The following is a 12,336-nucleotide window of genomic DNA, read 5'->3' as shown; positions in this document are numbered from 1 at the left end:
GTTTTGCAACAGTCACGTTGATAATATTTTTCTTGCAAAGACAAGGTTGCATCTTCTACCAGTTTTGAATATTTTTGTTGTCTTAGTACACAGAGCTCAAATAGAAATAATATTGTCAAATAGAAATAATATTGTCAGCATGGTTGAAATTATATTTGCATAGTTTCTGCAAGTTTCTTGAGTCTCCAAATATTGTGTTTTCTGTCTGTGAATGCAACTCTTATTCTAAGGAGAATCTGGTCAGGGCTGTTCTGCAAGGGAAATATTTTTAGAATGTAATTCGGGGAATCTGCCTACACCAGACTTGGAATGCCTTTGAGACTCTCTTCTGTTCTTCTCTTCCCCCATCTACCCAATATTTAAAGATCATCTGTGGTTTCTTCACTGCTTCAAAACTCTTTTTCGTAGCACTTGCACCTGTTTGGTTTTCAGTAGCGTAGACAGTGAACCAGATGTGTGCGGCCACAGGAGTTCATGTCTGCTCACTCCATGCTGAATATGGTGCCTCCTTTCTAAAATTACTTGTTAGTAGAGAAGCTTTTCAGTGATGCTCTAAATTTCATTTCCCCTTTTTATTAACAGACCTGACAATATAGAGAAATATTTATTTACATTATTTGTGTCTAAGATCTCCTTTTTCTGTTTCAGCAGCTTAAAGGAAAACAAGTTGTGTTTCTTAATTGACCTATTAATATCTGCAAACAGTGGTTGGGAATATTTTTATGTATTTGTATTCTAATATGATAAAGCACGAAGTTGTGAACAGAAGTGTAATAAATAATAGGCATTGATACGTGTGTGTTGCTTCCTAGAAGTCAGAGAAGATCCAGTTTGATTATTTGATCCAGTTCTGGGGGTTTTCTTGAGCTGCAGGAAAGGTTTAGAACTTGATTTTGGCCAACTTCAGCTTTGGTGTCTGGGTTCTGATTCCTGTGAAAGCTCTTGTGAGGATGCAGTTTTGTCTTGTCAGCTAGTCAAATTCCTCTTGATTACATTTTTTTCAGACTGGCTTTAGGATAATGATTAAGTAGTCCTGCCTTTTTGATCTACTTGCAGAGCTTACTGGGATGATGCCCCAAGTGTAATTCCAGTAAATACTGACAGCTTGTTAGAAGTCCAGCTTTTTTTTTTTAATCAATGCTGCAATTATTTTAACTGTTTGAATACTTTCATAAGTGCTGAACAGAGGGAAATAATCGCTTCCCTCAGGCTGCCCTTGCTAATGTAGCCTGGTAGGTGGTTAGCCTTTATTATTTGAGAGCTTGTTCCACACTCAGAATGGACAGGATCCCAGACGTTACCCCAGATTCAGCATCAGCAGAACCCCCTGGTCCTTCCCTACAGAGCTGTTTCTCACTGGCTGGTTTGAGGTTGTGCCTCTTTGCAGGATTATTCCCTGCTAGATGCAAGACTTCACTTTTGTCTTGGCTCTCAAATGAGGTTCTACTGTCCGCCTCAAACCCCGCCTTGAACACTTGCTAAGACTGTTTTTTCTACATGTTTCACATGTTTGAGATGTTGTTTGAACATGTTTTTAATTTTATTTATATTTGTTACTTTCAGTTATAAACAATAAATAAAAAGTGCTTTGCTGTTGTGTCTTGTTGAAGCTTGTTTTAGAACAGATTTTGAGTCTTTCAGTTGAGCTTAATTCCTGTGTTTTTGAGTGGTTCCCACAACTAGATCTTGTTGTGCATCCTGCATATTGTAAATAATACTACTGGGCTTATTTTTTACTTATATGAGTGTTATAACTTTGGTACATAAGTCACTCGTGACCATATAAAAATTTAATTTTTTGTACTCAGTAACTCTTCTATGTGAGTTATAGTTGTACAGTAATAATTCAGAATAGCTCTGACTGCTTACCTGTGTTTTTTGGGCAGTGGGTAATGCACAGCAAAGAGCTCAGGCTGTCTGTCAAGTGATGTCCTCAGATCTTATCTACAGAGAAAAGATTCTGAAACTGTAAAATTGTTTTAATTTTTTTTTTTCCTACAATTGGGACACTTGTCCCAAAGAGTTTTATAGACTGAAAATTATTTCGTCTTTTTTTTTTTTTTTTTTTTAATCACCAGAAGAGAACCTACAAAGTTACTTTGTAACTTGTTCCCAGCATTGCTGATTTGGGATAATGAACCTTTACAAATTAGCTTCCAACTAATGTTCTAACACACCGTCCTGAAGTCCCACTAATATTTGCATTCTCCTCTTCCTTGTACTTTCTATAAGAGTCTTGATCCTCTTGCTGTGTCATCTGGCCCAGGATTTATCATGTTGTGAAGGATTTCATAATTTTCAATCTGCTTAAGCTCGGGAAGGCCCGGCATTAATCCAGTGGAAAACAGGCTACATTGCAAATTGTGTTTGCCATCCAAGAGTGGTGCCCACTGAGTGAATTTGGAGATGCTGAAGCCTCTTTGCTATTGACCTATATACCGTTTCTGTGCATGACTGTTAATTTGTGTGTACCTTAATATTTTTTTAAGAAGCTATATTTTGTGTTTTAAATGGCCAAAAAGAATTTTCCGAGTTATGTAAATCAGGGCATATAACCTGGTCCTCTTTTCATAACAGGCTTTCAGAGCTGGCCATGAAATGGAACTATAATTCTGCCTCATTATGCAGAAAATATTAGTAATTTCATTGTGCTGGGCTTTTTCAGCAGGTATATTTAGCTTTGTTGTACTATAACATTTATTCTTTGTGTGCATGAGAACAACAATGAGGTGATGGCTCACCCCACCTCTTTTAAGGGTTCTTGAGATGAATACTTAGCTGTATTTTTAATAAGTTTTTTAACTGGAAGGTGCTTGGAGTACTCACAAACTGTTTTCTCTGAGAAATGCCTTCGAATTGTGGGAATTTTTTATCCTGTAGAGCCTTTTAAAACACAAATTTTTAAAATCTACATGATAGAGTGTAACTGACTGCTTTGTGAAAGTTACGTATAGAGAAACTGTTTTATATATTTCCTAGGGCAGTGCTTCTACTTTAAAATCTTTATTCACCCCTATGAGCTTAAGTCTAGTCTGTTTTGGACAAAAAATAGATAAGAAAAAGTTAGTGCATTTTACCTGTGGTTAGTATTTCCCAAAAGAAGTGGTTGTCTTTATGCAGTGATTTTGGGTGTTTGAACAGTCCTTTAGGGGAGGGATGCTGGTGTTGTGTCATGTTCACATGGTGAACAGGAATGGGTTTTTCTTTAGGAAACTACTTTTTGGTTAAGGCTGATTTTGATCTGCAGCATGTTTCTGCAGCAGACATATTTCTGTTAAATCAAGATACAAATGTGTTTCAGCAAATGAGTACACCAGCAAAGTGAAAATGTTGATTCTTTTAATATGAAAAAGATCATGAACTCCTCGCTCATGAGCCTTTTTCCTTTTCGTACCTGAACAAATCTTTCTTGTAGGAAAACTTTCATTTTGATTTTGACATATGCTTCTTACCCTGGCAAAACAAACATGCTAGATATCAGTTATATCTTGGTGAAACTTAATTTTTTTTTTTTTTTTTGGATAAGCATTTCCTTCAGTACAGTTGCTGCTGTTCGGACAATAAGAAGGACACTTCCACTCAGTGGAACATCGGCTCCTAGGAAGAGCATTATGCAGATGGCCTTCAGTTTGGCCTCTTTGTTCTCGCAGATCATTATTTGTTGTATAGATTGTTTCTGCCATGTGTTTATCCTGGTGTAATTTCTGACAGAGCTGCTGTTGTGCAGCAGGGCTGTGCACAGAGTGTTCATTCACGGGACAAGTCCCAGCTGTCAGTCGGTGGGGAAGGAGCTGCCCCCGTTCTGTAGACGCTGGTCTGGCAGCGCCCTCTCCGTGTCCAGAGGGGTTCTCATCCCTTGTTCTGTGATGTTTTCAGTAGTGCTGGTCGTGTTACCTGCAGTGTTCCTGGTACTCAGACCTCTGTACATGCATAACAGGGAGCTTCTCACCCAGGAAAAGAGAGTTTAAGAAGACAGGGCAGATGGTGCTGGTTGGCCATAGGGCATGACCAGCATTGGTGTGTAAGGGACTGGACCCTTTTATTTCCTTATTCCCCTGTTTTCCCACACTTGTGCTTCCTAAACCACATTGATTCCTCCCCTTCCTCTTCCCTAAATATTCCGTAGCAACTCTTACCATTCCAAGTTGTTCTTTCTTGTACCTCCCAGTAGATGTTCAGGCCCTGCATGCAGTAACAGCCCCTCCGTCTGAGGTGCTCTGAAGAGCTTTTCCATTTACTCACCCTCATGGCTCTCACCCGTTCTTGGACAGCCTGTATTTAGATTCTCACTCCCACAGCTGATCCTCTCTATGCCCTTGCATGTGAAGATGGGTCTCTGCAACATGACCTAAACATTTTTCACCTTGTTAAGCATATTGGCTGTAAGATTTTTTTCCATATGTTGTGGACAGCAACAAGAGAAATGCGCCTCGAGCGCTTTGTGTTGACTTGCACTCTCTGTATTGTGTTTCAGCAATTCCAGTTAAAGCATTAAAGGAATTTCAGTGCCAACAGCATTTCATCTCCCCTGTAATTCTACTGTTAAAGGGAAAAAACCATTTTTGTGAAATGCTGTCAAACCATAAGTGTTCTTATGTCCAAGAGTAAGATTCCTTACTGAGCAATGGGAACTGAAAGCTGATTATTACAATATCTTTGAATTTACTTTCCTTAAATCAGTATATTTCATGACAGGGCTTTAACTTTTGCTTGATTTCTTCTCTAGAGTCTAAAATTTGTTGGGCAGTCCTCAATCTATTTTAACATTCTAGATTTTTATTAAATGTTTACAAGTGTTTCTTTTTAAAATAAGCCTGCACCTTTAACGTAATAATATTAAATATGGCTATCCAAATTCGACCAAAGTGTCAGCTTGCCCTCAATTGTCTAAAGAGATGTAGGCATCCCTTTTCTTGTTTTCCCTCCCCAGAATTAACTGGTAAGATATTTGTTTAGAACACGTAACTTGCTGTTGTCAAAGTTTTCAGCAGGTGGAAAAATGAAGTGCAGCACATGTTGCTGCAAAAACCCAAGTATTTCTTCAGCTTCAGCAGATGTAGAGTGGGAAGAGTCAAGTAAATGAGAAATTGGTGTGATGAAATGAAATTTATGCCATATTTCAAATTTGACATCATTGGTTATGGTCTGAAGTGAAAACAAATGAAAACAGCAGTCATGAAGTGAAAACTACTGCCCCAAAGTGTTTGAAGGTTCTGGAGTTATTTTAGTAAAGTTTTGTGGGGCTCTTTTTTTTGTTTGTTTGCTTTAAGGGAGGGATGTCTTCCTCAAGCTTTTCTTCCTCCTATTGCCTCTTATACTTTGCCCACTTGTTTTCATGAATAATAAAAAGACGCCCCTGCTACAGACCATTAACTCTTGCTCAATTTTTTCTTGCATGTACTTTCTTCTGCACGTTAATGGCATTGACCTGTGTGGTTTATGCAGTGCTGGATACAGTTTGTTTGACTCTTGGCTCTGGCTGCCTGGAATCACTCGAATGCTGGTGTAGGAGAGGGAACACTCACAGTGATGGAGGAGCTGCTTAACCACCACCTTTACATTTCCGCTTGCATAGTTTCTAGAAAAACATCCCAATTTGGGTTAATAAATGCAGGAAGTAAGTTCAGTTATATGTTAACAGTCTAAGAAAAACAGAATAATGAAATTGTTGAGGTTGACTTTTTTTCCTGGCTTTTCACATTTGTTCTGTGATATGTAGTAAGTATTGTGGTACATGATGCCTGCAACTCAATACAGAGTCTGAATTTATAAATATTTTATGCTTTATTAAGTCACCAATCATGATTATCTGCTGATCTAATGGGTATACATCTGACTCTACACATCAGAACTTGCCCAAGCTAGTCCTGCAGGCCTGTGGGAAAATCTTAAAGGATTGTGTCAAAGATACACCACAAGCTTAAAAATAAATATTTGCTCCTCAAAAGGAATTAGCTTCTTTTCCAAGTTTGTTACTCACTGAGTCATGCTCTAATACACAATGCAGTGACCTCATCTTTACTGGATAGAGTTGAAGCTGTTGGAATCATGTGCATTAATTTCACCTCCATCAGATGAAAAAAAAATGCGGAAACATACACTTGTGTCCCTGTGCACACAAGGTTTTTTTTTTAAATTTTTGGTTTTTTTTTTTTTTAAAATCTAGAAAGCTTTTGCTCAGAACACAGTGTGTTTGTCATTAAAACAGGTGAAACCACTGTATGTAGAGTTGTGCCCAACTGTGCTTTTAAATTTATGTGGTAATGTCAGGAATGCAGCAGTTCAGTGTAAAGTAGTTCTAAACTCTAAGCAAATCCAAACTCTTTTAAGGTTCAGCAGATAAGCCTTTTATTTCAAATTTTTATTTGCTATAGATCACTTGTGTACACTCGTCATATGTTGCCTTTTTTGTGATGACTAAAAATTATTAAAAATAGCACTCAGGACTTTGGATTATCTAGGTTGTCAGCCAAATAATTTTTATGTATCTTAATTGTTGATTTTATATCTGAAAGTAATTACTGGTATAAAAACAGATCTTAATTTCTCAAAATTTAATACAATTCATTTACTCCGTGGTGTTTTAAACTTCTGTTCAGCCTGAAATAAGTGTGAGGTATAGGTTTTGTACTTGTATTCCATAGCTTGGACTGTAGGAAGAAAATCAATCAATAAATAAGATTTATTCAGAGAATCTATAAAAGCTTTATCTGAGTTTTTTCAAAATTATTGATCATGTTTTAGATCTGACTGATGAAGCTATGGTCCTGTAATACCTTATTTTATATGTGTAACTTTGTAGTAGCAATAGCTTTTTTTCAGGTTATCCCAATATCTGTCTGATTCTGTTAATCTCTGTGTAGAGGTTATTATCTAGAGCTGTACATTAAAGGCCTTGATGTTTTGGTTTTCTTGTGTGCTTTTAGGTGAGTTGTGTAACCTCATAACGCTGGATGTAGCGCACAATCAGCTTGAACATCTTCCTGAAGAGATTGGAAGCTGCACACAGATCACCAACCTTGATTTGCAGCACAATGAGCTCTTGGACCTGCCAGAAACCATAGGTATGTGTAGAGGCTGTAGAAGAGAAAATAAATCACTATTTCAAAATATTCAATAAGAGGAATAAATTTAAGAATGAGGACTTGGTTGGTGACTGTAGAGTGACTGGTGTTTAAGGCAGCTTCACGCTTGAGAGTAAAAGCAAAGTGTGCCTGTTACCTTAAATGTTACCTTAAATTGTCTAAGAGTGAGAGTACCAGGAAAAAAATCCATCTCTTCTAAATCCTAATGTGTTCTGTGGTTATACGTAAATGACTACTGGTTCTTTGTTCGTTCTGTAATAAAACAACATATAAAGAAATGAAATGCTTGAAGATGTAGTTGAAGTGTAATGCTTTGGCAGATAGTTTTAACATCTTTGGCTAAAAAAATAGAACTAAAATCATGAATGTTTTAAATTAATTATGTATATATTATGTTCTTTGGTAGAACATCTAAAAATCCTTCCAAGTCTACAAAGTTATATCATGCTGTAATGCTCTATAGAGTCTAGGAGGTTTACAACTTACATTGGGAATAATGGACTAAGCTAAACACTGTTTCAGAATCTGACATAGGATGAAGCAACAAAATATGACTTTTCCTATTTCACTAAGTCAATTTTAAACACAAGGCAGAAAAAGATGGCTGCTGTGATAAAAAAAGACAAAAAACAAGGCCATCATGATTTTAAGCTGTCTTTGTCACCAGAACATACTCAGAAGAGTGGATGTTATCAGTTAAACACTATTTAATGTTGAACATCTCATTAATGTACTTGAATGTATGGTAAAGTGAATGAGCAGAGCATGAGGAACCACTTAGCAACACTCCAGCTTTTCTTCTAGCAGTAAATTATTGAGTGTGGAGTTACTGTTGCTTTTAGTTGAGAAAGTTTGACCTGAACGCAGTTTTACATTGATGATACATCCACTGAAATTAAACTTTTTTCCTGGATTGATGGTATTTTCAAACTCTGGAGATCCCATTCCATCTGGAATTTGCATCTAACTTACACAGTTCATAAGCACAGCCTTTATTTTTGCAGCTATTTTGTAAATCTAATTGAAAGTTGTTTACATAAAATTTATTGTAGTGTTCGTGTCGTATTTAGAGAAGCAAGTTCTCTGGATAAACTACTAATTATGGGAAAAATTCTTTAAGCAAATGTGAGATTTCTGTTGTCAGGGATTAGAGATTACTGTTGTTGATTCTTGTGCATATAGTAGTACGATTTACTAAGTTGTTTAGTGACTGGCAGTCACTGATCTTCTCAGAGGACCAAAAAAAATCTCAGTTGTAATATGCCGCAAGACTGTGCTTACAGGGAAAGGTCTTTGGGTAGGAGAGGCAGTTAAGTAATTTGTTATGGATACAAAATTGCTCACTATGCAATCAAGATAGTTTGCACTCACCTATTTCTTCAGAAAGTTTTTGTAAGCTTAGGTGGTTTCTACTGAATCAGTTTCATACCTGGTTGGACTGGATTTTTGCCTATTTCCTTTGTTTTGTTTTTCCCTTGCATTGTCTTCATAGTGTTTCAAAGTTACTTGTTTTTAAATGTATGTAGCTGTCTCTTAACATGCTTATCTGAGCTGAATATCAATGCTTTAGAGCTCAACAAACCACCAAAGACAGCTGAATAAGAGTAAGAGACAGCAGTGAGCTGTGGTGTCATTAACCTTACCCTGGTTCAGTTTTTGCTCCATTGGAAAATACCTCTTGTAAAAAGTACACTGAAAAAAAGTTAAGTATTAAATGAAAACTTAAAATCAGAAATCAGTGTTTGTGCCACATGCAGTTCTTAAACAGAATTTAATACTGAAGGGAAAAACTTTAAGTTCCATCTTAAATGATAAGGATCAGCCTACATTTATGCATGTTGCAGAAAAGGCAGCCGTAGCCAGTTCAGCAACATTGGCTTTATTTCTTAGTCATCACAGTTTTGGTTCAACATATTAAAGCAAGTTGTGGCATGATTTTTAGATTACAGCCTGCTTTGTGGTTAGGATTGTTCAGCAAGAAACTTTGAGTACTGAGAAAAACCCAGCGAGTCACTGGTGCGTGGCCTCCTGCATGCGCAGCCGTGGGGTGGCCTTTCCAGCTTCTCCATCTCTCACTCCAGTTTCTCTCTTCCCTGCTTATGGATACCTACCTGGCTTTTGGCACAACTGGCTTTCCTTGCTGCATTTACACGCTTCCAAGTTTCAGGATGCTCACAGTATAAGTGCTGCTAATGTTTCCCCAGTTCAGTCAGACTGCTGGGGGGTTGCAGACCAGAGACAAAAAAGACCAAGTACATTTGCTCGTTATCAATATTTAATGTTCTGTGAGCCTATGAGCCTCCTGTTATGGACCAGGCTTTCCATTACTGCCAGTCTGTCCCCTCCTCCCCCACCAATACCCTTTTGATGGAGGCCTCTTTTTTTTTCTTGAGGGGGTGCTTTTGTCATGCTGCTTTGAAAATCAAACAACCCTTCTCTATTTCTCCCTCCCCACAAAAAGGACCCCTTGCTTCATCTCCCTCTTAAAGTCACTGCTGGACTAACTAACTGTCTGTGGTTTTGCCACAGAAAGATTTCTGCATCTGCCAAATGAAAAAAAAAAAAAAAAAGCTTGTTTTCTGATTAGCAGAGTGTACTGAAATGTGCAGGAGCTGAAGGGATGTTGAGGGTGACGTGCAGGGGAGTGGCAGGGAAGGGATTATGCATCAGCAATGATTACAGAGGTAGCAGAGCCAATATACCCACTCTGTAAAAATACCGAGTTCTTGTTTCAACTAATGCTGTAGAAGCACACTTTTGTGCAGTAACAAATGTCGATTTTAGATATTAGTTGTCAGGAAGTGACCTAATGTCTTGCTTTATAGATACTGGCTTAATACATTCATATCTGTATTTCTCTTGATTGAAAATTGTAAAGTACCTTTTATATTAGATCACTTCCTGTAAGAAAAATGAGCTTTGTGGAACTGCTTAGCACATTCCAAGAGTCTCAAGTCTAGAATCAAAATCATAGTGGGATCTTAGCTGTTTAGTTTTTTAGTTGTAGATTATGACCCCCTGTATTGTGGTTTTTTTTTTTTCCTTTTGATGGGTGGTGGAATTATTATGTACTTTTATTTACACAGTGTCTTATCTCTGTATACTTAGCTGGCACACTAATATTCCCAAAAGATATATAAAAGAAGGTGAAGAACATATCATTTATATTAAAGTTATTGGACTTCTGAGGCAGAAAACAAATTTTGGATTGAGTAAAATGTTTCTTAGGATTACAAGCTAGTTTAGATAATTTTGTTCTGCAAATACTTTATTGTGAGTGTTTCCTCTTTGAACTTTTAATTTTACCATTCTGTACAAATATGTTCACAATTTCTTACTTAAAAGAGCAGAAACACTAATTGAGAAGGAATTACAGCTTTGAAAAAAAAAAAAAAGATTCTTCATCTGCTTTGTAATTTTCTAGTTTTGTGTGTTTACATGTGCAGTTTGATTATAGTCAAATGTTCCATATTCACGGACATTTAAGGCAACAAACATTTTAATAAGAAAAAGAATAGTCAGTTGTAAATGTTCCAAAATTATACTTTAAAAGCACAAAAAATTCTGTCACTGGACACACTTTCCAGTCTCTGATGTAGCACTGTTCCTAAGAGATGGTTAGGAAAATGAGAGGCATATTTACAACACTGCACTACACTCCTGCCCTTTGCTGTGGCAGATCAGCTCAGAAGCGGAAAGCACAGCTCTCACGAAAGCAAATATTATGTGGAGTAGCTTTACCTTTTTTTGCTGGTTGAAACTGTGCTCCAGACTAGGCTTTTAACAAGTTTATCCCCAGTGTACCTCTGAGAGCACTGGAGTGCTTTTTAAACATACAGTTGATAGTACATGAAGCGTTGTTGACCAGAACCAGATGCATGTAATTGGTACGGCTCAGGTTGTACAAAATGTGGTTGAGAGCTCTAAGTCCCTAGAAGTAAAGATACTTCTGCAGAAATGTGGAACTGCTTTAAAATGGTATTTCAAATTGGGCAGGCTTAGCAAAAGCGAGAGTCTTATTCTGAAATGCCTGAGCGCCTGCAGCTCCTCAGTGCTCAGGGGCGACATTCATACATGACTGATGGGTTTGATGTTGTTAATTACCACTGTTGTGATGGAGCAGAGTGCACAGACTCCTGCTCCAGCTTTCATGGCAATATCCATATTCTTAACATTTGAGCACATGACCTCGTGCTGTGGTCTGTGAACACTCCGTATTTTCCATAGGCTCACATTGGGAGATCTGATCAGCGTTCAGTGCTTTGTCTGTGGTTTGTTCTTGGACTATGCTGTTAATGAATCATCTTTAATTGGATTCTGCTAGTATTGGGCAATTGCAATAAGCTCAGCCTTTTATTTATCTGAAAGCAGTGGCTCCCACTGTTATACTCTCATTTTGCTGTTATTATAAGTCTTGCCTAGTTCTCGTGGTGGTCTCAAAAGGAAAGAAACTTCTGGTTCTTGTTACCTTCAATTCTAGACTTAGTAGCTGTAAAGTAGCGAGATTGACTGGAAAACCGCAAGTGGCAGGAGAGGGTAAGTGGGAAGTGACTGCTCCCTGCATCCTCCAAGATTGGAAGGCAGGGATGGGGCAAAGCTGTGGGTTGTTGACCTCACACTGGTGAAAAGCAGAGCCTGCGATGAGTAGGGAACATCTGGGTCTTGGTGTTCGCACAGGTTGCTGTAGGTGATAAAAGCTCACGGGGTGATGTTGCAGTAATGCGGAAGAAAAGTATAACATTTGGGAAATTCTGAATTTTTAATTCTAAAGTTGGGAGGTCACTGACCCACATGCTGCTGAATCTTCCTCCAGCTCTTGAGGAAGTTTTGGGATGTCCTTTCCCCTTTCCTTAGGTTCTTCTCTTGGTATCTGGTGTTTGACAGCATTTTTTTTTTAACTGGAGGGAAGATACTAAGTGAAATGCTGGTCTACATACAATAATTCTCACATTCCTTAATTAGCTAAAATTATAAATGTATATTTATGTGTCATACATTTTATATGTTTGCTTTGTATAGGAGGGCTGACTTAAAAAATTAAACACATCTTTCACTTGGGAAAGGTTAATGGTTTTACTGCATTTCCAGTTAGGTATAAACTGCTCTTATAATGTGATTTACATTTATATAAATCTTTAATTTCACGTAAAGGCTTTAAGTAGTAATTTGAAAAGAAAAAAAAGACTGCCAATGAAAAATTAAATAAATTTCAGTTGCTTTGTGTCACTGCATGCAGGATGACTTAAGTAAA

The 12,336-nt window shown here is 37.5% G+C and overlaps 1 protein-coding gene across 2 annotated transcripts in view; it reads left to right on the top strand.

Annotated features, from left to right (window-relative positions):
* SHOC2 (SHOC2 leucine rich repeat scaffold protein) overlaps nt 1-12,336 on the top strand; it is a 62,246-nt gene that overhangs the window by 32,097 nt on the left and 17,813 nt on the right. For both annotated transcript variants that reach the window (XM_050334329.1, XM_050334333.1), the window contains exon 3: nt 6,927-7,064. In XM_050334329.1, coding sequence (XP_050190286.1) covers nt 6,927-7,064 — 138 coding nt within the window. The remainder of the gene's footprint in view (nt 1-6,926; nt 7,065-12,336) is intronic.

This window comes from Myiozetetes cayanensis, unplaced genomic scaffold, assembly GCF_022539395.1.
Source record: "Myiozetetes cayanensis isolate MyiCay16 unplaced genomic scaffold, myiCay2020 scf10, whole genome shotgun sequence".
Classification (NCBI taxonomy): domain Eukaryota; kingdom Metazoa; phylum Chordata; class Aves; order Passeriformes; family Tyrannidae; genus Myiozetetes; species Myiozetetes cayanensis.
The sequence above is the reverse complement of the archived record's forward strand: the minus strand, read 5'-3'. Positions and strand labels throughout refer to the sequence as shown.